The 26814-nt window shown below is 32.0% G+C and overlaps 1 protein-coding gene across 3 annotated transcripts; it reads right to left on the bottom strand.

Moving 5' to 3' along the window:
- Positions 1–213: 213 nt before the first annotated feature.
- bves (blood vessel epicardial substance) lies at positions 214–25284 on the bottom strand. 3 transcript variants are annotated; one of them, XM_041792483.1, is made up of 8 exons: positions 25156–25284; positions 22871–23123; positions 20489–20613; positions 8385–8572; positions 6409–6517; positions 6093–6260; positions 4567–4708; positions 214–2257 (listed from the first exon to the last, which is right to left on the bottom strand). In XM_041792483.1, the coding sequence occupies exons 2-8, from the start codon at positions 23085–23087 to the stop codon at positions 2127–2129; spliced, it is 1080 nt and encodes a 359-aa protein (XP_041648417.1). In that variant the 5' UTR covers positions 23088–23123; positions 25156–25284; the 3' UTR covers positions 214–2126. The 3 variants fall into 3 exon arrangements, with proteins under 3 accessions (XP_041648417.1, XP_041648416.1, XP_041648418.1); XM_041792482.1 differs by lacking the exon at positions 25156–25284 and adding an exon at positions 24866–25014; XM_041792484.1 differs by lacking the exon at positions 25156–25284 and adding an exon at positions 24623–24837.
- Positions 25285–26814: the final 1530 nt, after the last annotated feature.

Below are 26814 nucleotides of genomic sequence, written 5' to 3'. Positions count from 1 at the left end.
ATTATTATTATTATTATTATTGTTATTATTATTATTAATTATAATGATAAAAGTTAAGGGTAACCAATACCGCTGATGTTTAAGAAATAAATGATTAAATAAATAAAGCCACACGAGGGCGCCCCACTCCTACGTTCCCTTTAAATTTCTCTTTCACCTTTATTTTGACCACCTGAAGACTGAGACAAGTCCTAAAACAGCAGACAAGCAGGCTTGGTGACTTATATTTTTTATTAAAAGTATTACAGACGTGACAGAACAAAATAAAATTAACCTCAAACTTTCTGTTTCTAACATTAAATAGGAAGAAAAGCTTTCCCTATATTGAATGATGTGCACTGTTTCAAACATTGAATTAAAACATGTTACTCAATAAAATCATCTCTAATAAATACAGGTGTGAAAGTTGTGACATCTCTGAGTTTGTGATGAAAACAGTAAAATTCATTCATCTATTTATCATGAAAAACAAAATAACATGTGTTTTATCCCTCAAACACGAGGACAAAATCACCAAGTGATGGTTTTAGAAAGAGACATAGAGCTTTGTAAATCACATCTACTACAAACTAAAACATAAATATCTAACAGTTTACTGTTGCTGTCATACGTTCTTCAGTTAAAGCCTTACGAATTGTTCACGCTGTCTGCAGGACTAACCATATAGGTGATGCACATTATGCAGAAAAACACAGTCCTGCTGAGATTTGCATGCACTAAAACGTATGTTTTAAAAGCAGTAAAGCCAAGTCTTTGCTTGGTGGAAGGTCTATGATTAGAAGTGAAAAAAGTTCATTAAACACTAACCGCTCTGTGTCTTTATCCCTCTAAAAACGTGTTTATATTTGACAATAATGAGCTGTGGAGGTCGTACAGACACCAGGTGACGTCTCTTTAGTCTGTACATCCATACTCTACATTCACAATCTTCACTGTACCTCCTTTATTCCAACAACAGTCCAACATTGTCTCTGTGGCTCGCTTACTCTCTTTGATTTACAACAAAATACCAACGCAGGTGACATGGCAAGGGAAACCGTCCTCCTCCCAGTTACACTCACTTTTCCAAAGGTGCCGCCAAAGGGCAGTCAGCTTAAGGGAAATGTTGTTGGTATGTGTTCTAATGATGACTGACCAGCTGGTTCTAAGAGCTGGCTCCCATTTGAGAGCCAGTTTCCTGTATTCCACTTTTACTGTTGTTTTAAAGACCAGAACAGAGAGGGCAACTCTTTTTAGTGAGCTATGATAAATAGGGGTGTGACAAGACCTCGCAAGATCAAAACGCCACGAGATTTCTCATCGCAGAAAAATCAACCTCGCCAGATCGGACAAATTATCGGTAAATTAACGATTTTGTAGGCTGTTAAAATGAAAGGTTTGATTTGCAGGGCATGAAAATGTACAGTTTGAGTCAGAGTTTGACCACACATACTGTTTGGAAGCACCGATAGCCTACTCAGTACTTAGTTCAAACATTTTTGAATAGACCTGAATGCGTTGCAATTATGAGTTTCAGTTGTTTAAAGGATATTTTTTTCACCCGTGTATTTTTTTTTCCAAATTCAAAAAAAGTGTAAAATCACATCTCGTCTTGTTTCTCGTGAGATAAATGTCTCGTCACACCCCTGATGATAAATAATCCAGATCTTACAGAGGAGACACTGAGTGAGGATGGACAGACATAAATAAAGCCATGATTTTTGATTTCCAACAAACTCAGCTGACATGGCGGTCTATACGTACCACAGCATGCAGCATCTACAGATGATGACATCCCAGAGTGATCAGATATCTAACCATGTTCACTGAGGCGCATCCTCACAAAGCATCAAGGATTTCCACTGAATGACTAAAACCAGATATAAATCCCTGTCAATGACCTGTATTGAGTTTTCACTCCTCCCACTAGTTTTAGCTCTGATAATACTGTCATAACTCAAAGCAGTCCAAAGTTACCTGATGTGCATGCACTTCTCAGCAGGCATGCATTTCTCAGCGTAAAAACAAGATTTTAAACATACATTCATATTTATTGACTGGCCTTGGCTCTTTCTCATCAGCCATTCATGCAGATACTCATACATGTATATAATACAGTCATATTAATGGATTATAACCGCCACTCTCTAAACTTCCTCACTGGAGGTGCTCGCCATGTTACCAGAACTTGCAGGAGCCGCTTCTTCAAAAACATCGTCCTCCATACCTTCTGCTATGGGCTTCATCTTCGCTGAGGTTTTAGTCCCTGGTGATTTCTCTAAAAATAGAACAATAAATGAATCAATACTGTGTTTTAAACAAATAAACAGAAATTATTTCTTTCTGCTCATCTGCACTTAGGGATAGAAATGCTGGTGGTTATCAGAGGTGCTCCACATGTCACCAAACATTCATGATCATAAAACGTCCCGACCCAGCACAGAGAGATGTAAAAAGCTCCATTAGCAGCAACAGGAGCTGCGTTAAACAGCGCTGCTCTCATGAGTAATGCATCCTGAAGAGCTGCTCTCATCTAAAGCTGCTTTTAGTCAAAACATGTATATCCAAGTGTTTCATGCCTGTGAGGCTCTCACCTCTGCTGCAGATAAAATGAATGAAGCTTTAGTGCATTCTGGTTTAACAGAGAACTCCATGCTTTCTGCATAAATGTGGAATAAAATGTTTTTAAAAAGAGCTCTACATTTAGTCTGCACAATCTTTCAGCACAGTCACTGCACAATTTCATACGCATAATCAAGCAAACATCATCTAAATTATTATTCATCTTACACAGGGCTTAAAAAGCAACTAAACACAAAAACTTTAAACAATAAATGACAATCGGTCCCAAAGTACTTCACAAAGAGGTGCAAGAAAGCGGCATAACAATGAGAAGAAGCTGCTGTTTGGACCGTTTCAGCTCAGGGCCTTTCACTAGCTCTGGTGATAAAGGACAGTCAGGAGTGTGTTGCTATCTATCAAAGGCTGTTGTTACAGTTGACTTTTCATTTATATTAAAGAGAATTTTTAAAACCACAGAGGCAGCCATCCTCCACTGCACGTCAGACGGTTCAGTCCTCCACATCACCCATTAATCCCTGATAACTGGACACCTCGTCAGGCATTGACCCTCACAGAAAGAACAACAAATACCAAAATACAGATAACTAAGCTGTTAGCACCTGCTGAGAATCACACACTGTCCTCATCCCTGTACCTGCTGAGAATCAGCCCCTTATCCCTCTTTTTGCACTGATTTATGTTTGGACATCTCTTCAGCTCCACATTCAGACTGTTCCATCGTCTCACACCACACACAGAAATACAAAACCTTCTTCATGTTGTCTGCACACTCCTTGCTTTAAAATTAAACTTTCCCCTGTAATCTTAACCCCCTTCTCTTTCAGTGAACAATTTTGAATATTTCCTTGTAATCAATTATTTTTATCTTTGAATAGTATTTGGGCTGTTTGAAATTCTACACGATCTGTAAATGTGAGTATTTTTGACTGTAAGAGTAGTAAATTGGTGTGATCCTGATTTTCAGCTTTATTTATGATCCGTATAGCTTTATATGTATTATTTTCACCCCAAACCACAGCACAGTCATTCAGATATGGTAAAACCGCTTCTTGACACTTTGTAAATGTTTAGTATGAGATTTCCAGTTGATTTGTTCGTTTATTTTCACTCCATTTTATGTCAATGACATATCAGAGCAATGAAAGTACTGTGAAGTTCATCTTTACGCAGGTGATACATTAGAATACTCCTCAGCACCCTGACGAAGTCAAGCTTTGTGTCAGTCTAACTTGAACCAACATGCCCCCCCCCCCCCGAGGCAGCCAAAAATAGGTTTGCAAATATCGACTAAAACCATGATAAAGCAGTTATAAAGTAGTTCATACAGAGGTCTTCAGTTAAGAAAAGTATGCATGGACCTTTTTTAGGGTTTTATCAGTGGAACAATTAAAATCTATATTGATTTTTGGCAGCAGTGTGTCACTTTTTCTTCTCTCTTGGGTCCTAGGGGGGCTCCGCTTTTCTGAGGAGCGTGTAGGGGGGGCTCCAAGAAAAAATGGTTGGGAAACACTGCTCTAATTGATCTGAAACTAACGCTAAACTCCATTAAGACCAAATACATAATTTTCTCAAGGCAGAGCTTTGACCCTTTAGCTGCGTTGTACATGCTGAATCATGTAAAAATTCAATACGTCCAACAAAAGAAGTATTTAGGAATCTGTCTTTTAGGGCTCAAATTTCAAATTTAATGGGGAAACCAAGACTATAACTGGGTTTTCTGCACAGGACTAAGTCGTGCCTATCAGTGAGAAACAGAAAAATGATTGCCTAAGAGACAAACCTGCCAGTTTTAGATCATGCAGACACTCCCAGCTGCTTCTAAAACCATACTCTAAAATATCTGATTGAACTTCTAATTTAAGGGTAAAAATCGAGGACATCAACCAGTGATCACCACTCATTAGCCCCGCCCTCTGCCTCATTAGCCCCGCCCTCTGCTGTTATGCTGTTATTGTTGCTGTTACCAATAAACAAAACCAAGCATCCTGTTGGCTGGTAACTTACGGAGTGATGAGCCAGCTGACCCTCCTCGTAGGATCTGGTTGAGGACATCGTCGGTGTCGCTGGTGCTCGCCATGCTGTTCCTCATCTGCATCATGGAGAGCTGAGAGCAGAGGCTGGGCTGACGGTCCATCTTCTTCACTGCCTGTGACACAACCATCACCATCATCATCGTCATCATTAATATTATACACCATATGGACAAAAGTATTTGGCTACACCTGTTATTATCGAACTCAGGTGTTCAATCTGACCTACAGCTGTATAAAATCATCGTCTGACCATGCAGTCTCAAAAAAGATGACTGTTTATATAGCACTTTTTAAAACACACAGTTACAGAGTGCTTCAAAAATCCCAAAAGAGGCAGACAGATCAGCAAACAAACATAACAAACATAACCCCAGTAACTAACATATCTGGGACACAGGTGGAATGCTCCGTGGACCTGCTAGCTCCTCTGTTACCTTGACAGGAGGCTGTAAGTTGTATAACCAGTTTACAATAAGATGGTTGGTGAAATTTCATCCCTGCTGAATATTTCACAGTCAGTCAGAACACCAGGTAAAATCACAGAGCAGGGTCAACCACTGCTGAAGCTAATGATGTGAGAGTCTCTGCTGATTCCATCGCTGAAGAGTTCTGAACTTCCTCTGGCATCAATGTAAACACTAAAACTGCAGCAGGAGCTTCATGAATGGGTTTCCATGGCAACAGCTGCATGCAAGCCTCACATCACCAAGCCCAACGCCAAGCGTGGAGTAAAACACACCAACACTCATTCTGATGATGGGTGAGTCTGGGTCTGGAGGATGCTGGGAGAACGTTACCTGTCTGATTGTGAAGTCTGGTGGAGGAGGGATAATGGTATGGTGCTGGTTTTCAGGGTCTGGTCTAGACCCCTTATCTCCAGTGAAGGCCAATCTTAATGCTTCAGCAGACCAAGACATTCTGGACAATGCTATGCTTCCATCTGTGTGGCAACAGTTTGAGGAAGGCCCTTTTCTATTCCAGCAGGACTGTGGCCCAGAGACCAGAGAAGGACTAGAGAGACATGGTTTGATGAAGAACTGGACTAGCCCACACAGAGTCCTGACCTCCAACCCATCCAGCACCAGTTGGGATGAACTGGAACAGAGACTGTGAGCCAGGTCTTCTGGTCCAACATCAGAGCCTGACCTCATAAATGCTCTACAGGATGAACGGACACACATTCCCACAGAAACACTCCAGAATGTTGTGAAAGCCTCCAGAGAAGAGACGAGGCTGTTAGAGCTGCAGAAGGGGGGTAACTCCAGATTAAAAGACACAGATTTGAATACAGTGTCATTACAGTCCCTGTTGGTGGGACAGTAAGGCGGCTGAATACTTTTGTCCATATAGCATCATTATTCAGTGTTTGAATAACAGAGCAGAGGCTGACGGCCCCTCCCCTTCCTCACACGTCATCATTTCTAACAGTTCTACCATCATTAATACTCATGGTTCTCATCCAGTGTTCCCAGTCTGACAGAGCAGACTTGAACCCACCTTGTCGCTGAGCGTGGGGTCGTTCAGAGAGTACAGCTTGTTGGTGATGTCTTTTCCAATCAGGTACCTGAACACCTCGTTCAGGAACGTGTCCGACTCCAGGAAGTAGGTGAGCCTTTCTCTAGACCAGCACAGGAACTTACAGTTCTCCTCAGCCATGATGGTCACCTTTACGTCCAACAAAACAGAGTAATGACAAACAAACTGGGTTATAACGGTAGATTTCATTACAATATCTGAGCTCCCTCTCAGGAACATGGCCGCCACGGGTGTCCCTAGAAAAGTTCTACATTCATCAGTTGAGATTTTCTTTTACCTGGAACTTCTCTCCTCGGTGCATCTCTGTGGACCTGAACTCTGGAGAGTCGATGAAGGAGTTAGTGTAGATGTTGTGAAGGAAGTGACCTCTGTATGAAACCTTCATCCTGTCACACACAGACATCACCGTTAGAACAATCATAAAATACAACAGCAGCCCTTTAAAGACCCTGTAAAGTATTGATCATCAACTGGCGGCCCAGGGGCCATATCAGGCCCCCCAAAGCTTCCTGTCCAGTCCCCGAAAGATCTTTAAATTCAGAAAAGGAGGAAACGAAGATATTGTGGTTTTAAGAGTATCCTTCGGCTTTAAATGTCTGCAGCTGTTAAATCTGTCCCACAAACAATTAATATTGAAGCTGTTTAAGAATAATTTAACATTTGATCTGTTTTTACTGAAATTTACTGTCGTAATTAGTAGAAGGGTTAAGGTTGGCAGAAGAGCTGCAAAAAATGTCCAGATAAAGAGGTGAAAAGGGGTTAAAGAGCAAAAATGGCTGATATGTGGCTAAATGGGTTGTGGAGTGGCACAAAGGGACAAAAAATGGCAGAAAAAGTGGTGAAAAGAGGTTAAGTATGACAAAAATTGGTAAAAGAGGACAAAAAGGGGGCAAAAGTATCAAAAATTAATTACAGTTGACAAAAAATTTGATAAAAAGTAATAAAAAGGGGTTAAAAAGTAGCAATGATATAAGAAAAAATGGATAAGAGTGGCACAAAGGGGATAAAACATGCAGGAAAAGTGGTTTAAACGGGTTAAAGAATGGCAAAAAATTTGGTTAAAGAGGCAAAAAGTATCAAAAAAGGGTTAAAAGTTGCAAAAATTGGCTTTAAAGTTGTGAAAATTGTTGAAAAAGTGTAATGAAAAGGGGTTAAAATGTGGCAAAGATAGAAGAAAAGTCGCCAAAATGGCACAAAGTGGATAAAACATGCAGGAAAAGTGGTTAGAGGAGTTAAAATCTTGCAACATTTGGTTGAAGAGGTAAAAAAGGGCAAAAAGTATCAAGAATGAGTTAATATTAGTACTAAACATTTGGAGAGGGTCCATTCTCTGATTTCAGGGTCCAGCCAACTCTCTTGTTAGGGATAGATGTCACTGATGACTAAAAATGTCCTGTGGTTTGAAAGAAAATACAAATACTACTACAATAATATTTCTCTGTGGAGACTAAATCTGGCCCTTGTGCAGACGTACTTGATGACTCCTGCTGTAAAGTGAAGATAAATCTGTATTTAGGTTCGTTGTATGACAGCTCACTGTGTTCTGAACCTCCAGGCCGAATTTCAGTCGGATAAAACATCTCTTAGTTTGTAAAAATAATCTTCAAAATCATGAAAAATGAGGCAGTAAAATCTGCTCCAGGATGGTGTGGGCGTGTCTGTTAATGAGCTGAAGCCACGCCCACTCGGGGGAAATACGATCCTCTCAGATTTAAAAATGGTACAATCTGAAAGAAGGAAAGCACTCTAGCCACTATCCTGCCTCTTGACCTTTTATTGACCTTCTAAGAAGAGACAAAGTCTTTTTTTGTGTCTCAAATCTCTGCTCTGATGCTTTAAATGACCCATAGTCCACTGTGGCTGATAGATTTGGTAAATTTAGCTCACAACGAACAGAAAAACAGCATTTAACTGACTGTTAACTTCCAATAAAGGCAGTGACATCAGCTAACAACAGACTGGACTGAGATGAACTGCTCTGTGATTTTAGGTTGGAGTGTTAGAGGGGCGGGGTCGTTCCCCACTGTGGGCTCATGACATCACTAACCCACATATTGGCCCCGCCCACATTAAACCCAGCCAGGAAGAGGTGAAAAACTTTCTAACAGTCTAAATCCAGAATTCAGTCACATGCAGATCCCAGTGTTTTCATGTTTACAGCGATCATATTCCAACATTTCTAGAGTGTTCAGACAAAAACTTTGGATTTCTTTACATTTAAATGTTCAGCAGCTTCACACCAACATGACATACTTTCCTTTCAGCAGGATGCTGAGCCGTTCGTCCACAGACGTCTTGTCCTCGGCAGCGTACGCCTGTCCCTTCTTTAGCGTCTGGATGGTGCAGAACTGTCCTGTTAGTCTCTGGAACAGAGCCTCTTTCACATGGAGGGGCTCGAACATCCTCTTATAGACTGACCGCAGCTCCCGGTCGATCTTTATCTGAGTGAGCAGCACAGATTAAATGTCACTCAGGTTCTTAAAGACAATCAGATACAGTCAGAGATGCTGCAGGTTGATGTAAAAACTAGAGTTAATCCAATCAGTCAGGAATCAATCATTACTGGTCTGTTGTCATTGAAAATACATGATTGATCGATCAGACAGCAGTAGACAGCAAACAATGAAACAGAAAGACAGTTGCTTTAGATTTTGTTTTCTAATCATTTTGACTTTTCCTCAGATTTTCAGAATTTGCCAAACAGTTGACTGACATAGGAACCTCAATCAGTACTCTGACTGTTTCCGTTAAAAAACAATGGTTGTGTTTATTGTAACAATATCTCAAAATTCAGACTTTATTTGTCAGATTTTGACCTTTTCACTTAGAATTTTAAAAACTTGAAAAAAATGTCTTTCAAAAAATCTGCCAGAATTCTTATTATTTTTCTAACTTTTGGGGAAATAAAAATAAAACAGGTCAGGATTCTGACCTCAGCATATAAACACTGGGGTGACTGAGCCTCAGGCTCTGGAGGAGATCAGGTCATCTCTGACTGTGGCCTCTTTAAACATGTTCATTCAGGATGGCTTCAATACCAGACGGGTGGAGAACTATCATTTAAGTCTGAATTTATTTATGCTTTGATTTCTTTTATCATTTTAGTTTGTATTTATTTATGCTTTTATTTATTTTATCATTTTAGTCTGAATTTATTTATGCTTTTATTCATTTTAGTCTCTATTTATTTATGCTTTTGTTCATTTTATCATTTTAGTCTGAATTTATTTATGCTTTTATTCATTTTAGTCTCTATTTATTTATGCTTTTGTTCATTTTATCATTTTAGTCTGAATTTATTTATGCTTTTATTTATTTTATCATTTTAGTCTGAATTTATTTATGCTTTTATTCATTTTAGTCTCTATTTATTTATGCTTTTGTTCATTTTATCATTTTAGTCTGAATTTATTTATGCTTTTATTCATTTTAGTCTCTATTTATTTATGCTTTTATTCATTTTATCATTTTAGTTTGTATTTATTTATGCTTTTATTTATTTTATCATTTTAGTTTGTATTTATTTATGCTTTTATTTATTTTATCATTTTAGTCTGAATTTATTTATGCTTTGATTTCTTTTATCATTTTAGTTTGTATTTATTTATGCTTTTATTTATTTTATCATTTTAGTCTGAATTTATTTATGCTTTTATTCATTTTAGTCTCTATTTATTTATGCTTTTGTTCATTTTATCATTTTAGTCTGAATTTATTTATGCTTTTATTCATTTTAGTCTCTATTTATTTATGCTTTTGTTCATTTTATCATTTTAGTCTGAATTTATTTATGCTTTTATTCATTTTAGTCTCTATTTATTTATGCTTTTGTTCATTTTATCATTTTAGTCTGAATTTATTTATGCTTTTATTCATTTTAGTCTCTATTTATTTATGCTTTTATTCATTTTATCATTTTATTTTGTATTTATTTATGCTTTGATTTATTTTATCATTTTAGTCTCTATTTATTTATGCTTTTATTTATTTTATCATTTTAGTCTGAATTTATTTATGCTTTTATTCATTTTATCATTTTAGTCTCTATTTATTTATGCTTTTATTTATTTTATCATTTTAGTCTGAATTTATTTATGCTTTTATTTATTTTATCATTTTAGTCTGAATTTATTTATGCTTTTATTTATTTTATAATTTTAGTTTGTATTTATTCATGCTTTTATTCATTTTATACTTGTAGTCTCTATTTATTAATGCTTTTATTTCTTTTATCATTTTGGTCTGAATTTATTTATGCTTTTATTTATTTTATCATTTTAGTCTCTATTTATTTATGCTTTTATTTATTTTATAATTTTAGTTTGTATTTATTTATGCTTTTATTCATTTTATACTTGTAGTCTCTATTTATTTATGCTTTTATTTCTTTTATCATTTTAGTCTGAATTTATTTATGCTTTAATTCATTTTAGTCTGAATTTATTTATGCTTTTATTCATTTTAGTCTCTATTTATTTATGCTTTTATTCATTTTATCATTTTAGTTTGTATTTATTTATGCTTTTATTTATTTTATCATTTTAGTCTGAATTTATTTATGCTTTTATTAATTTTTTTCATTTTAGTCTGAATTTATTTATGTTTTTATTCATTTTATCATTTTAGTCTCTATTTATTTATGCTTTTATTATTTTTTTTCATTTTAGTCTGAATTTATTTATGCTTTTATTCATTTTAGTCTCTATTTATTAATGCTTTTGTTCATTTTATCATTATAGTCTGAATTTATTTATGCTTTTATTCATTTTAGTCTCTATTTATTTATGCTTTTATTCATTTTATCATTTTAGTTTGTATTTATTTATGCTTTTATTTATTTTATCATTTTAGTCTCTATTTATTTATGCTTTTATTTATTTTATCATTTTAGTCTGAATTTATTTATGCTTTTATTCATTTTATCATTTTAGTCTCTATTTATTTATGCTTTTATTTATTTTATCATTTTAGTCTGAATTTATTTATGCTTTTATTTATTTTATAATTTTAGTATGTATTTATTCATGCTTTTATTCATTTTATACTTGTAGTCTCTATTTATTAATGCTTTTATTTCTTTTATCATTTTGGTCTGAATTTATTTATGCTTTTATTTATTTTATCATTTTAGTCTCTATTTATTTATGCTTTTATTTATTTTATCATTTTAGTCTGAATTTATTTATGCTTTTATTCATTTTAGTCTCTATTTATTTATGCTTTTATTTATTTTATAATTTTAGTTTGTATTTATTTATGCTTTTATTCATTTTATACTTGTAGTCTCTATTTATTTATGCTTTTATTTCTTTTATCATTTTAGTCTGAATTTATTTATGCTTTTATTCATTTTAGTCTGAATTTATTTATGCTTTTATTCATTTTATCATTTTAGTCTCTATTTATTTATGCTTTTATTTATTTTATCATTTTAGTCTGAATTTATTTATGCTTTTATTTATTTTATAATTTTAGTATGTATTTATTTATGCTTTTATTTATTTTATCATTTTAGTCTGAATTTATTTATGCTGTTATTTCTTTTTTCCTTTTAGTCTTTATTTATTTATGCTTTTATTGCTTTTATCATTTTAGTTTGTATTTATTTATGCTTTTATTTATTTTATCATTTTAGTCTGAATTTTTTTATGCTTCTATTTATTTTATCATTTTAGTCTGAATTTATTTATGCTTTTGTTCATTTTATCATTTTAGTCTGTATTTATTTATTCTCTTATTTATTTTATCATTTTAGTCTGAATGTATTTATGCTTTTATTCATTTTAGTCTCTATTTATTTATGCTTTTGTTCATTTTATCATTTAAGTCTCTATTTATTTATGCTTTTATTAATTTTTTTTCATTTTAGTCTGAATTTATTTATGCTTTTATTCATTTTATCATTTTAGTCTCTATTTATTTATGCTTTTATTAATTTTTTCTATTTTAGTCTGAATTTATTTATGTTTTTATTCATTTTATCATTTTAGTCTCTATTTATTTATGCTTTTATTAATTTTTTTCATTTTAGTCTGAATTTATTTATGTTTTTATTCATTTTATCATTTTTGTCTCTATTTATTTATGCTTTTATTTATTTTATCATTTTAGTCTGAATTTATTCATGCTTTTATATATTTTATACTTTTAGTCTCTATTTATTTATGCTTTTATTTCTTTTATCATTTTGGTCTGAATTTATTTATGCTTTGATTTATTTTATCATTTTAGTTTGTATTTATCTATGCTTTTATTTATTTTAGTCTCTATTTATTTATGCTTTTGTTCATTTTATCATTTTAGTCTGAATTTATTTATGCTTTTATTCATTTTATCATTTTAGGCTGTATTTATTTATGCTTTTATTTATTTTATCATTTTAGTCTGAATTTATTTATGCTGCTATTCATTTTAGTCTCTATTTATTTATGCTTTTATTTCTTTTATCATTTTAGTTTGTATTTATTTATGCTTTTATATATTTTATCATTTTAGTCTGTATTAATTTATGCTTTTATTTTTCTTTATCATTTTAGTCTGAATTTATTTATGCTTTTATTTATTTTATCATTTTAGTCTGAATTTATTTATGCTGTTATTTATTTTAGTCTCTATTTATTTATGCTTTTGTTCATTTTATCATTTTAGTCTGAATTTATTTATGCTGTTATTTCCTTTATTATTTCAGTCTAAATTTATTTATGCTTTTCTTGCTTTGATCCTTTTATTCTGTATTTATTTATGCTTTTATTTCCATTATCATTTTAGTCTGAATTTATTTATGCTTTTATTGATTTTATCATTTTAGTTTATTTATTTAAGCTTTTATTTATTTTATCATTTTAGTTTGAATTTATTTATGCTTTTATTTATTTTATCCTTTTAGTTTGAATTTATTTATGCTTTTATTTCCTTTATCATTTTAGTCTGTATTTATCTATGCTTTTATTTATTTTATCCTTTTAGTTTCAATTTATTTATGCTTTTATTTCCTCTATCATTTCAGTCTGTATTTATTTATGCTTTTATTTTTTTTTACGTTTTAGTCTGTATTTCTTTATGCAGTGATTTATTTTATAGTTTTAGTCTGAATTTATTTATGCTTTTATTTCCTTTATCATTTTATTATGAATTTATTTATGCTTGTATTTCTTTTATCCTTTTAGTCTGAATTTATTTATGCTTTTATTTCCTTTATTATTTTAGTCTGTATGTATCTATGCTTTTATTTATTTTATCATTTTAGTCTTAATTTATTTATGCTTTTATTCATTTTAGTCTCTATTTATTTATGCTTTTGTTCATTTCATCATTTTAGTCTCTATTTATGCTTTTATTAATTTTTTTTCATTTTACTCTGAATTTATATATGTTTTTTTTCATTTTATCATTTTAGTCTCTATTTATTTATGCTTTTATTAATTTTTTTATTTTAGTCTGAATTTATTTATGCTTTTATTTCCTTTATCATTTCAGTCTGTATTTATTTATGCTTTCATTTTTTTCACGTTTTAGTCTGAATTTCTTTATGCAGTGATTTATTTTACAGTTTTAGTCTGAATTTATTTATGCTTTTATTTCCTTTATCATTTTAGTATGAATTTATTTATGCTTTTATTTCTTTTTTCCTTTTAGTCTGTATTTATTTATGCTTTTATTTCCTTTATTATTTTAGTCTGTATTTATCTATGCTTTTATTTATTTTATCCTTTTAGTTTCAATTTATTTATGCTTTTATTTCCTCTATCATTTCAGTCTGTATTTATTTATGCTTTTATTTTTTTTTACGTTTTAGTCTGTATTTCTTTATGCAGTGATTTATTTTATAGTTTTAGTCTGAATTTATTTATGCTTTTATTTCCTTTATCATTTTATTATGAATTTATTTATGCTTGTATTTCTTTTATCCTTTTAGTCTGAATTTATTTATGCTTTTATTTCCTTTATTATTTTAGTCTGTATGTATCTATGCTTTTATTTATTTTATCATTTTAGTCTTAATTTATTTATGCTTTTATTCATTTTAGTCTCTATTTATTTATGCTTTTATTAATTTTTTTCATTTTACTCTGAATTTATTTATGTTTTTTTCATTTTATCATTTTAGTCTCTATTTATTTATGCTGTTGTTCATTTTATCATTTTAGTCTGAATTTATTTATGCTTTTATTCATTTTAGTCTCTATTTATTTATGCTTTTATTCATTTTATCATTTTAGTCTCTATTTATTTATGCTTTTGTTCATTTTATCATTTTAGTCTCTATTTATTTATGCTTTTATTAATTTTTTTATTTTAGTCTGAATTTATTTATGTTTTTATTCATTTTATCATTTTAGTCTGTATTTATTTATTCTTTTATTTATTTTATCATTTTAGTCTGAATGTATTTATGCTTTTATTCATTTTAGTCTCTATTTATTTATGCTTTTGTTCATTTTATCATTTTAGTCTGAATTTATTTATGCTGTTATTTCCTTTATTATTTCAGTCTAAATTTATTTATGCTTTTCTTGCTTTGATCCTTTTATTCTGTATTTATTTATGCTTTTATTTCCATTTTCATTTTAGGCTGAATTTATTTATGCTTTTATTGATTTTATCATTTTAGTTTGTATTTATTTAAGCTTTTATTTATTTTATCATTTTAGTTTGTATTTCTTTATGCTTTTATTTATTTTATCATTTTTAGTCTAAATTAATTTATACTTTTCTTGCTTCGATCCCTAGTTTGTATTTATCTATGCTTTTATTTGTTTTTATAACTTTAGTCTGTATTCATTTATGCTTTGATTTCTTTTATCATTTTAGTCTGTATTTATTTATGCTTTTACTTGCTTTATTATTTTAGTCTGTATGTATCTATGATTTTATTCATTTTATCCTTTTAGTTTGAATTTATTTATGCTTTTATGTCCTTTATCATTTTAGTCTGAATTTATTCATGCTTTTATTTCCTTTATCATTTTAGTCTGAATTTATTTATGCTTTTATTTCTTTTTTCCTTTTAGTCTGAATTTATTTATGCTTTTATTTCTTTTTTCCTTTTAGTCTGAATTTATTTATGCTTTTATTTATTTTATCATTTTAGTCTGAATTTATTTATGCTTTTATTTCTTTTTTCCTTTTAGTCTGAATTTATTTATGCTTTTATTTATTTTATCATTTTAGTCTGAATTTATTCATGCTTTTATTTCCTTTATCATTTTAGTCTGAATTTATTTATGCTTTTATTTCTTTTTTCCTTTTAGTCTGAATTTATTTATGCTTTTATTTATTTTATCATTTTAGTCTGAATTTATTTATGCTTTTATTTCCTTTATTATTTCAGTCTAAATTTATTTATGCTTTTCTTGCTTTGATCCTTTTATTCTGTATTTATTTATGCTTTTATTTCCATTATCATTTTAGTCTGAATTTATTTATGCTTTTATTGATTTTATCATTTTAGTTTGTATTTATTTAAGCTTTTATTTATTTTATCATTTTAGTCTGAATTTATTTATGCTTTTATTTATTTTATCATTTTAGTCTGAATTTATTTATGCTGTTATTTCCTTTATTATTTCAGTCTAAATTTATTTATGCTTTTCTTGCTTTGATCCTTTTTTTCTGTATTTATTTATGCTTTCATTTCCATTATCATTTTAGTCTGAATTTATTTATGCTTTTATTGATTTTATCATTTTAGTTTGTATTTATTTAAGCTTTTATTTATTTTATCATTTTAGTTTGAATTTATTTATGCTTTTATTTATTTTATCCTTTTAGTTTGAATTTATTTATGCTTTTATTTCCTTTATCATTTTAGTCTGAATTTATTTATGCTTTTATTTCTTTTTTCCTTTTAGTCTGTATTTATTTATGCTTTTATTTCCTTTATTATTTTAGTCTGTATGTATCTATGATTTTATTTATTTTATTCTTTTAGTTTGAATTTATTTATGCTTTTATTTATTTAATCATTTTAGTATGAATTTATTTATGCTTTTATTTATTTTATCATTTTAGTCGGAACTTATTCATGCTTTTATTCATTTTATCATTTTAGTCTGTGTTTATTTATGCTTTTATTTATTTTATCATTTTAGTCTCTATTTATTTATGCTTTTATTTATTTTATCATTTTAGTCTGTATTATTCATGCTTTTATTTATTTTATAATTTTAGTTTGTATTTATTCATGCTTTTATTCATTTTATACTTTTAGTCTATATTTATTTATGCTTTTATTTCCTTTATCATTTTGGTATGAATTTATTTATGCTTTTATTTCGTTTTTCATTTTAGTCTGAATTTATTTATGCTTTTATTTTTCTTTATCATTTTATTTTGACTTTATTTATGCTTTTATGGCTTTTATAATTTTTGTTTGTATTTATTTAAGCTTTTATTCATTTTATCATTTTAGTCTCTATTTATTTATGCTTTAATTTACTTTATTATTTCAGTCTAAATTTATTTATGCATTTCTTGATTTGATCCTTTTATTCTTTATTTATTTATGGTTTTATTTCCATTATATTTTAGTCTGAATTTATTTATGCTTTTATTGATTTTATCATTTTAGTTTATATTTATTTAAGCTTTTATTTATTTTATCATTTTAGTTTGTATTTTTTTATGCTTTTATTTATTTTATCTTTTTTAGTCTAAATTTATTCATACTTTTCTTGCTTTGATCCCAAGTTTGTATTTATCTATGCTTTTATTTGTTTTTATAATTTTATTCAGTATTCATTTATGCTTTGATTTCTTTTATCATTTTAGTCTGAATTTATTTATGCTTTTATTTGACTTATTATTTTAGTCTGTATGTATCTATGCTTTTATTTATTTTATCCTTTTAGTTTGAATTTATTTATGCTTTTATTTCCTTTATCCTTTTAGTTTGAATTTATTTATGCTTTTATTTCCTTTATCATTTTCGTCTGAACTTATTTATGCTTTCATTTTTTTTATGTTTTAGTCTGAATTTCTTAATGCAGTGATTTATTTTATAGTTTTAGTCTGAATTTATTTATGCTTTTATTTCTTTTTTCACTTTAGTCTGTATTTATTTATGCTTTTATTTCCTTTATCCTTTTAGTCTGAATTTATTTATGCTTTTATTTATTTTATCCTTTTAGTTTGAATTTATTTATGCTTTTATTTCCTTTATCATTTTAGTCTGTATTTATTTATTCTTTTATTTATTTTATCATTTTAGTCTGAATTTATTTATGCTTTTATTTGCTTTATTATTTTAGTCTGTATGTATCTATGATTTTATTTATTTTATCCTTTTAGTTTGAATTTATTTATGCTTTTATTTCTTTTTTCACTTTAGTCTGTATTTATTTATGCTTTTATTTCCTTTATCCTTTTAGTCTGAATTTATTTATGCTTTTATTTATTTTATCCTTTTAGTTTGAATTTATTTATGCTTTTATTTCCTTTATCATTTTAGTCTGTATTTATTTATTCTTTTATTTATTTTATCATTTTAGTCTGAATTTATTTATGCTTTTATTTCCTTTATCATTTTAGTATGAATTCATTTATGCTTTTATTTCTTTTTTCACTTTAGTCTGTATTTATTTATGCTTTTATTTCCTTTATTATTTTAGTCTGTATGTATCTATTCTTTAATTATTTTATCCTTTTAGTTTGAATTTATTTATGCTTTTATTTCTTTTCTCATTTAAGTTTGTATATATTTATGCTTTCATTTATTTTAACGTTTTAGTCTGAATTTCTTTATGCAGTGATTTATTTTATCATTTTAGTCTGAATTTATTTATGCTTTTATTTGCTTTATTATTTTAGTCTGTATGTATCTATGATTTCATTTATTTTATCCTTTTAGTTTGAATTTATTTATGCTTTTATTTCCTTTATCATTTTAGTATGGATTCATTTATGCTTTTATTTCTTTTTTTACTTTAGTCTGTATTTATTTATGCTTTTATTTCTTTTTTTACTTTAGTCTGTATTTATTTATGCTTTTATTTCCTTTATTATTTTAGTCTGAATTTATTTATGCTTTCATTTTTTTAACGTTTTACTCTGAATTTCTTTATGCAGTGATTTATTTTATAGTGTTAGTCTGAATTTATTTATGCTTTTATTTCTTTTCTCATTTTAGTATGAATTTATTTATGCTTTTATTTATTTTATCCTTTTAGTTTGAATTTATTTATGCTTTTATTTCTTTTTTCCTTTTAGTCTGAATTTATTTATGCTTTTATTTGCCTTATTATTTTAGTCTGTATGTATCTATGCTTTCATTTATTTTATCATGTTAGTCTGAATTTATTTATGCTTTTATTTATTTTATCATTTTAGTCTGATATTATTTTTGCTTTGATGTTTTTTATCATTTTAGTCTGAATTTATTTATGCTTTTATTCATTTTAGTCTGTATTTTTTCATGCTTTTATTTATTCTATCCTTTTATTCAGTGTTTATGTATGATTTAATGTGTTTCATCCTTTTAGTATGTACTTATCAATGCTTTTATTTGTTATCTTTTTAGTCTGTATTTATTTATGATCTTATTTCTTTTATCTTTTCATTCTGTATTTCTTTATGCTTTTATTTTTTTATTTTATCATTTTATTCTGTATTTATTCATGCTTTTATTTCCTTTTTCACTTTAGTCTGTATGTATTTATGCTTTTATTTCTGTATTTATATGGCTTTGTCATCTGCTGTGTTTTAATGCCATTGTTGTAGTTAAAGGTTTTATATACAAAGTACATTTACATTTCAATCTGGAAACTCTGAGAAATAAAACCCAAGAGTAGTGATTTGAAAAATAACACCAGATATAATTTCAGTTAGAGTTTTGCCATCTCTCAGATTTTCAGAGCTTGAGAACAATATCAGAATACTGATGTTTTAGTTCCAGAATAAATCCTGACAGAATTCAGTGGAATGCTTATTCTTCTTTAAACAGCTTCAACATGTGTTTTGTTTATACTTTGGGGAAAACTGTTGTCTGAGGAAATTTAAATCAGTAGTCTGCTGTTCTTTGAATTTTGAAAAAAAAAAAAAAAAAAGAAAGGCTGTGTCACCAGAAAATACTCAGTTAGAATTCTGAAATTTGGCTCAGATTTTCCGAAACATAAAAAAAAAATTCATATAGAAAGCAATGTAATTCAGGGAAACTTGTGTTTCCCTGAATAATAATAATAATAATAATAATAATAATAATAATAATAACAGTAATAATAATAATAATAATAATATAATAATAATAATAATAGTAACAATAATAATAAAAAAAAATGAAAATAATAAAAAATAATTCAAAACTCTGTCGGAATTGGTATTTTTTTCTGTGAGGTCTGACTTGCTTCAATGTTTTGAGAATTGGATTTCAAAAGTGTCTCAAAAAGAAAAATCTCTCAGAATTTGACTTGTTTTCTCTGATTTTCAGAACTTAAAAAACAGTTGTGTGACAAAAAAATCATTTAGAACTCTATTGTTTCCTTAAAGTTCTGACCATATATTTTTGATTTTATAAATTAGGAAAATGTGCCCTTTTATAACTATATTCTGACTTTTTTTTCTCAAATTTTGAAAAAAAGTTGAGTCTCAAAAATAAGTCAGTTAGTATTCAGATTTTTTTTTCTCCTCTGGGTTTTTTTTTTTCTCAGAATATCATAATTTCTAGGAAAAAAAATACATACAAACAACAACAACAACAACAACAACAAAAAACAAACAAACAAACAACAAAAACAAATCAAAAACAAAAACAAAGATTTTTGAAACAAACAAAAACAAGGTTTCAATTCTTTCTTAGAATTTTTCTAGGATGTGTTTTAAAAAATCAATTAGAATAAGGATTTCTGTTTTTAGAGTTAACTATGAAAAATACTATGTAAAAAACAATAAATACAAAAAAAAAATCTAATAATCCCACTGTTGGCATAACTCTGCCCCCTGCAGGATATCCCAGTACACTGCAAAGCTAAGTAGACAGACCAACTTCAGCTGATGAAGCAAAATACAAAAAAGGGACAGGTTATAGTGTCAGCTGATCGTATGTGGGCGGAGTCAGCAGGTGACCAGAGCTTCCCTTTAAAATTCAGTCAGATCTGCAGAGAGAGGAGGACAGCTATCCTGTCTCATTAACGACAAAGACTGATGACTGTAGCCCCTCTCTGACACTCAGACCCCCAGGATCAGATCTACATCTGGTACCTTATACCAGGAACGTGCTTCTACCAGAGAGGCAGCCATGAATAACTCTACACGTAAACCCCTCTCTCTCCTGTATCTGGATCTGGGTCAATATTTTAATTCAGTGAAGAGTGTTCTCTCAGGCTGACGGCTCCTGAATGAGCCTGTGGGTCTGGATCACTCACCGGTCTGCGTTTGTAGAGGAGGAAGAAGAGGTGCATGAAGTTAACGAGCAGAAACACCACGTTCCACACCATCACGTCCAGGTTACAGCGGTACAGGGCAGCCCAGGCGATGAACAGACCGCATCCTGTCACGATCACACAGACGGAGAGTTAATGAGTATAGACATAAAGAGGACACGTTTAATATAAAAACCCCACTCCAAAAAACTTGGGACATGTGGTAAATGTGAAAGAAAACAGAAAACAGTCATTTCCATCTTCTTTTCAACCTAAATTCACCTGAAAACAGCACAAAGACAGGATATTTAAGGGCTTAACATGGTTAACTTTGTTATTTTTAAGAAATATATGAACATCTTGAATTTGATGCCTATGACATGTTCCAAAAAAGCTGGGACAGGAGAAAGAAAAGACAAGAAAAGTTGCCATAATGCTCAAAAACACCCGGAACATTCTACGGTTAAGAAGGTTAATTGGTAATAGTATCATGATAGGGTATAAAAGGAGAACTCCAGAAAGGCTCATTTATTCACAGCCAATGATGGCATGAGATTCTCTTTGTGAAAGATTGCAGGAGTAATAATCCAGCAGTTTCTGAACAATGATCCTCAACATAAATCTGTAAGGACTTTAGAGATTTAACCATCTACAGTCCATGATATTATCACCAGACTCTGAGAATCCGGAGAAATCTGCATGTAAGAGGTATGAATGCCTTTGACCCCTCAGGCAGCGCTACATTAAAAACTGCCATCATTAGTACTGCATGGTACACACGGGTTTAGGGGAAACAGCTGCTTCACTATATGATTTTTTCAGGAACGTAATTCATCAAGAAAATTCTGACTTTGATCTCAAAATTCTGACTTTGATCTCAAAATTCTGAATTTGATCTCAAAAATCTGAATTTGTTCTAAAAAATCATACTTTAATCTCAGAATTCTGACCTTGATCTCAAAATTCTGAATTTGATCTCAAAATCCAAGTGTTTTTTTTTTGTTGTTGTTTGTTTGTTTGTTTGTTTGTTTGTTTCTTTCTCTGTTTTTTTTTCATGCTAACCTTGTTTGCCAGTTGTTTGGACTATAATCTTAAAATTATTTTTTTTTCCACATATCTGACATCAATTTCAGAATTCCAACCTTTTTAAAATCCTGACTTTTGTTCAGGGATTCTGAGTATAATCTCAAAGTTCTGACTTTTCTCTTGGAGTTGTGGTTACAGACTGAGTAGCTCAGTGGTCTACATCGCTGATTTTTGGAACAGGAGATTGAGGGTTGAATCCTGTTCAGATCCCGGGCGGGCCTTTGGACGAGGACTTTAATGCCATGAGCAATCTCTGTGCATGGCTGTGACACAGCAGTAACATAGTAGTGGAAGAAACTTTCATAAAACATCAGATTTTAATCTCAGGATTCCAAGTTTTCATCTTAGAGTCAGGACTTTTGTTCCCAGGATTCTGTCTGTTTCTCAGAATTCAGAAAGTTTTTTAGATTTCTGACTTTTTTCTTGGGATTTTGACATTGTTTCCTCATAATTCAGACTTTAATCTCAGAATTCCAACTTTTTTTTTAATTTTCTGGGTGTAATCTCAACATTTTAATTTTTCAGGCTTGGTTTTCTGACCTTTTCACAGGTTCTGACATGGTTTCCTCAGAATTACCACCTTTTTCTTATTATTCTGACTGTAATTTTTTTTTTCCAAGAATTCTGACTTTAATTTAGATTTTTTTTAAGTCTTGGTAGTTGAAAAATTGCCGGCCCTAATCCTGTTTAGTTAACTACCATTTTGCTCTCATATCCAGTTAAATCAGTTATTCTCTGTGTGAACATCAATGTCAGACAAACAACCCTGAGCTACTCTACCTCTTTACATACTGGGTCAGAAATGGATTTTTGTAAAAGAACAAACAAATCTCTCTTTGTTTTTTTTTTTTTTGTTTTTTTTTTTTTTGATATTTTTAGATAATTATGAGCTATCTGGCCACAGAAGTCCCTCTACTGCCTTTAGTATCTGACTCTTCCTCTTCTAGGTCTCTGTTTCCTTTCTTCTCTAAATCCTCTGGGTGAAACGGCAGTATAAATAAACATTTAGTTAAAATTCAACCACATTACCCATAATTCCCTCTGCTTCCTGCCTCACTCTCAGAAGATAAACATGCAGAAGTTCTGTTTCACGTCACCGTCCTCTCCTTCCTCTCTCTGCTGTCTGTCTGAGCCTTAGAAGGAGGACGCTCTCTTTATGAGCAGATTTTAAAATATTTAACCAAATCAAACAAACTTCCAGTGAGCCCGTGGATCACTTAAAGATCCTGGCTGTTATGTGTTCCCACAGCTCCAGCTTTATCTCTAAAGGAATGCCTTCATAGTGGGGGGGTTAGGGACCTGTCATGAGCAGCAGCCGCAGCAGGATCATGTGCAGGGCCAGTGTGGTGGGGATGATCAGGCCCAGCAGCAGCGACAAGTTCCCCAGATGGAAGAGGAGCTGATGGGTCTGCTCCCACTCCTGGCATGAGGTGATGTTCTGATCCCCGGGAGACGCCGAGGGGAGGGGGGGCAGCGTGGCGAAGAGGAGGGAGGACAGCTCTGGAGTAGAGGACATCCTGAAGCTGGGTCACCTTGAGCAGAGCGAGAATATCTGAGTGGAGAGAGAAAGCAACTATTATGGGAACCGCTCCCATCACTGTGACTAAAAATCACTCATTTTTATTCATCTTTACTGGGGCAGGGCAATTAATCGCAAATTAGATGAAACTGCAATATGGCCTGCTGCAGTTTTCAAATCGCAGACAGTGCAGTATTTCTTTTACCTGAAATTTGTGACAAAATACCAGTTTAAAACTTTTTTTTTTGCAGCATATGCATATGCATTACATTACATATCATACAATCATTCTCCAGTCTGCAAAATGAGTCAAAATCATCACAATTAGATATTTTCAAAACTGTCCAGGCCTAGTTTAATCTAGGAGTGTGCTGGTTATAGCATAGAGCGAATTACTGCTTGTTTTTGTTGGAAAACACATGAGATGAGGAACTGAAGAAATAATCGCATATTGAATCGCAATTGCAATATTGGATAAAAAAAAAAAAATTGCAGTTAGATTATTTTCCCAAATCGTTCAGCCCTAATTTTTACTGGGCTGGTTTTTTTCTCTTATTAAAAAAAATACTTAAAGATAATTTGTTTTCTTTCCTATTTTAAGCAACCAAATTAGGGTTTAATTATGAGAGTCACTATCAAGTAAAAGCAAACAGCTGAAGGCATGAAGGTTGGTTTCATATATAAAGACAGAGTGGAAAACCTTAAATTTTCTATTGCCTGTGCATGTATAACATTTCTCTGCACAGATACATTGCTTTTTTTGTTTGTTTTTTGCATGCCCTTAAATCAGACAGTATCTCTGCTTTTGGATTTTTGTCGAACCAACCAACAGGAAATGGAGGATGGACCAATCATGTTAGCTCTGCTGGCTGTTGCCATGCTGTTCTCCAGGAGACATTTGATCTCACTAAGAGAGTCCCAACATTCTGAGCACACTTCCACAGTCTGACACAGTAGGTGGTGTTAAAGATCCACCAAGAAGGACAAAGAAGTAACGACAACCACTGTAACAAGCCTCCCTGGGCCGGCTGCTGAGAAGCATCCCTACAGCATGATGCTGCCACCACCGTGCTTCACAGTGAGGGCGGAGTGTTTGTGGTGATGTGAGTGTGTTCGGTGTCCTTCATACTGTAGCAGCTTGTCCAATGGCCAAAAAGCACCAAAGTCTGTAGAGTCGCTCCCATCTCAGCTGCTCAAGCTTGGAACTCCGTCAGAGTAGTCATGGGCATCACTTTGTAGAAATCTGTTTCACTTAAATTGATGGAATTTTTTGTCATTCTTTTCTGTCAAAAAGCCAAATAATGTTGGCCATGTTTGATTTAAACAGTCAATAAAGGGTAAAACATCCACGAGGTTGAATATTTTTACAGGTTACAGCAGGTTAGGAACAGTCTGAATAACAAATTTGAAGACCAGAAGAAACTAACATGACCTGAAAAATCCTGATTACCAAACATTAAAGCTGACCAAAAACACACCAACACAGTTAGACCCTCTAAAACATTCCCTCACACATGTACAAAGTAGCTCACCATGCATTTAAGTGTCTTTCAGGTTGATTAGGGAAAATGGAGCATGTGTGTTGTCTCATCCCACACATGCAGGTTCTGCACATAGAATGTAATATCCCAACAACAAAACGATGGCTGGTAAAGTTTCTGAGTGGCTTGTAACTTTGCAAAAACATTAGTCAGAATGGCTGGTGAGCATAAAAGTTCATGTCTAGCCCTGGATCCACATGAAAGACAACAGCATTGCACAGCTCAAACACAAACCCTAATGTCCAGGAAGACTTTGTTTATGGAGATCAGCTGATGTTGAAATGTCAGAGAACATCCTGTCTCAGTCACCGCAGCTCTGCAGAGGAAAGAGTCCAGCACACTGGATCTGTCTAATCCAGACTGAGAGAACCTATGCCACAGTAGGAGCGGCGTGTTTCCCCGTCATGCTGATGTTGACCAGCTCTGAGAGGCTCTCATGTAAAAATAGCAGAGGACACTCACACAGGAATCTCTCACAGCCGCAACTTTCTAACTGCTTAGAGAGAAAAGAGGAGTCTACTCACCGATCAGCAGGAGGAGGAAGAAACAGAGCTCAAAGATGAGAAGAAGAAGAAGGAGAGGGAGAGGAATGATTCAGAGGGAGACTTCAGGCAGCAGACTTCAGGGATCTGGACCCTCTGATTGGAGTGGGGGAGTGGACTGCACAGTTTGTGTCTCACATTCTTCACAGCTGACAGGGACAGACTAAAATGGGCAGAGAGCCGTGAGCTGCGCAGCTGCAGAGACAGAGAGCTCCAGCAGGAGGCGACAGAGCTCAGAGAAACCCTAGAGCAGTGATAACGCGTGGCTCTTTTATGTCTTAATTACCTCCGCCATGGAGGTCATGTGATCGGTAGGGTTTGTTTGTTTGTTTGTTTGTTTGTTTGTTAGCAACATAACTCAAAAAGTCACAGATGGATTTTGATGAAATTTTCAGGAAATGTCAGAAATGGTATGAGGAAGAACTGATTTGAATTTGGGAGTGATACAGATCACTGTTTGGATCCAGAAATGTTTTTAAGGGATTTAAAGGAGCACAACGGCAGAAATCTAAGAACAAGGAGTCAGTTAGAGCGCAACGGCAGAAATCTAAGAACAAGGAGTCAGTTTAGAGCGCAACGACAGAAATCTAAGAACAAGGAGTCAGTTTAGAGCGCAACGGCAGAAATCTAAGAACAAGGAGTCAGTTTAGAGCGCAACGGCAGAAATCTAAGAACAAGGAGTCAGTTTAGAGCGCAACGGCAGAAATCTAAGAACTAGGAGTCAGTTTAGAGCGCAACGGCAGAAATCTAAGAACAAGGAGTCAGTTTAGAGCGCAACGGCAGAAATCTAAGAACTAGGAGTCAGTTTAGAGCGCAACGGCAGAAATCTAAGAACTAGGAGTCAGTTTAGAGCGCAACAGCAGAAATCTAAGAACTAGGAGTCAGTTTAGAGCGCAACGGCAGAAATCTAAGAACTAGGAGTCAGTTTAGAGCGCAACAGCAGAAATCTAAGAACTAGGAGTCAGTTTAGAGCGCAACGGCTGAAATCTAAGAACAAGGAGTCAGTTTAGAGCGCAACGGCAGAAATCTAAGAACAAGGAGTCAGTTTAGAGCGCAACGACAGAAATCTAAGAACAAGGAGTCAGTTTAGAGCACAACGGCAGAAATCTAAGAACTAGGAGTCAGTTTAGAGCGCAACGACAGAAATCTAAGAACTAGGAGTCAGTTTAGAGCGCAACGACAGAAATCTAAGAACTAGGAGTCAGTTTAGAGCGCAACGGCAGAAATCTAAGAACAAGGAGTCAGTTTAGAGCGCAACGGCAGAAATCTAAGAACTAGGAGTCAGTTTAGAGCGCAACGGCAGAAATCTAAGAACAAGGAGTCAGTTTAGAGCGCAACGGCTGAAATCTAAGAACAAGGAGTCAGTTTAGAGCACAACAAAAGAAATCTAAGAACTAGGAGTCAGTTTAGAGCGCAACGGCAGAAATCTAAGAACTAGGAGTCAGTTTAGAGCACAACAGCTGAAATCTAAGAACAAGGAGTCAGTTTAGAGCGCAACGGCAGAAATCTAAGAACTAGGAGTCAGTTTAGAGCGCAACGGCAGAAATCTAAGAACAAGGAGTCAGTTTAGAGCGCAACGGCAGAAATCTAAGAACTAGGAGTCAGTTTAGAGCGCAACGGCAGAAATCTAAGAACAAGGAG

Source organism: Cheilinus undulatus, linkage group 8 (genome assembly GCF_018320785.1).
Source record: "Cheilinus undulatus linkage group 8, ASM1832078v1, whole genome shotgun sequence".
NCBI lineage: Eukaryota > Metazoa > Chordata > Actinopteri > Labriformes > Labridae > Cheilinus > Cheilinus undulatus.
Note: the sequence above shows the minus strand (reverse complement) of the source record. Positions and strands in the feature narration are given on the sequence as shown.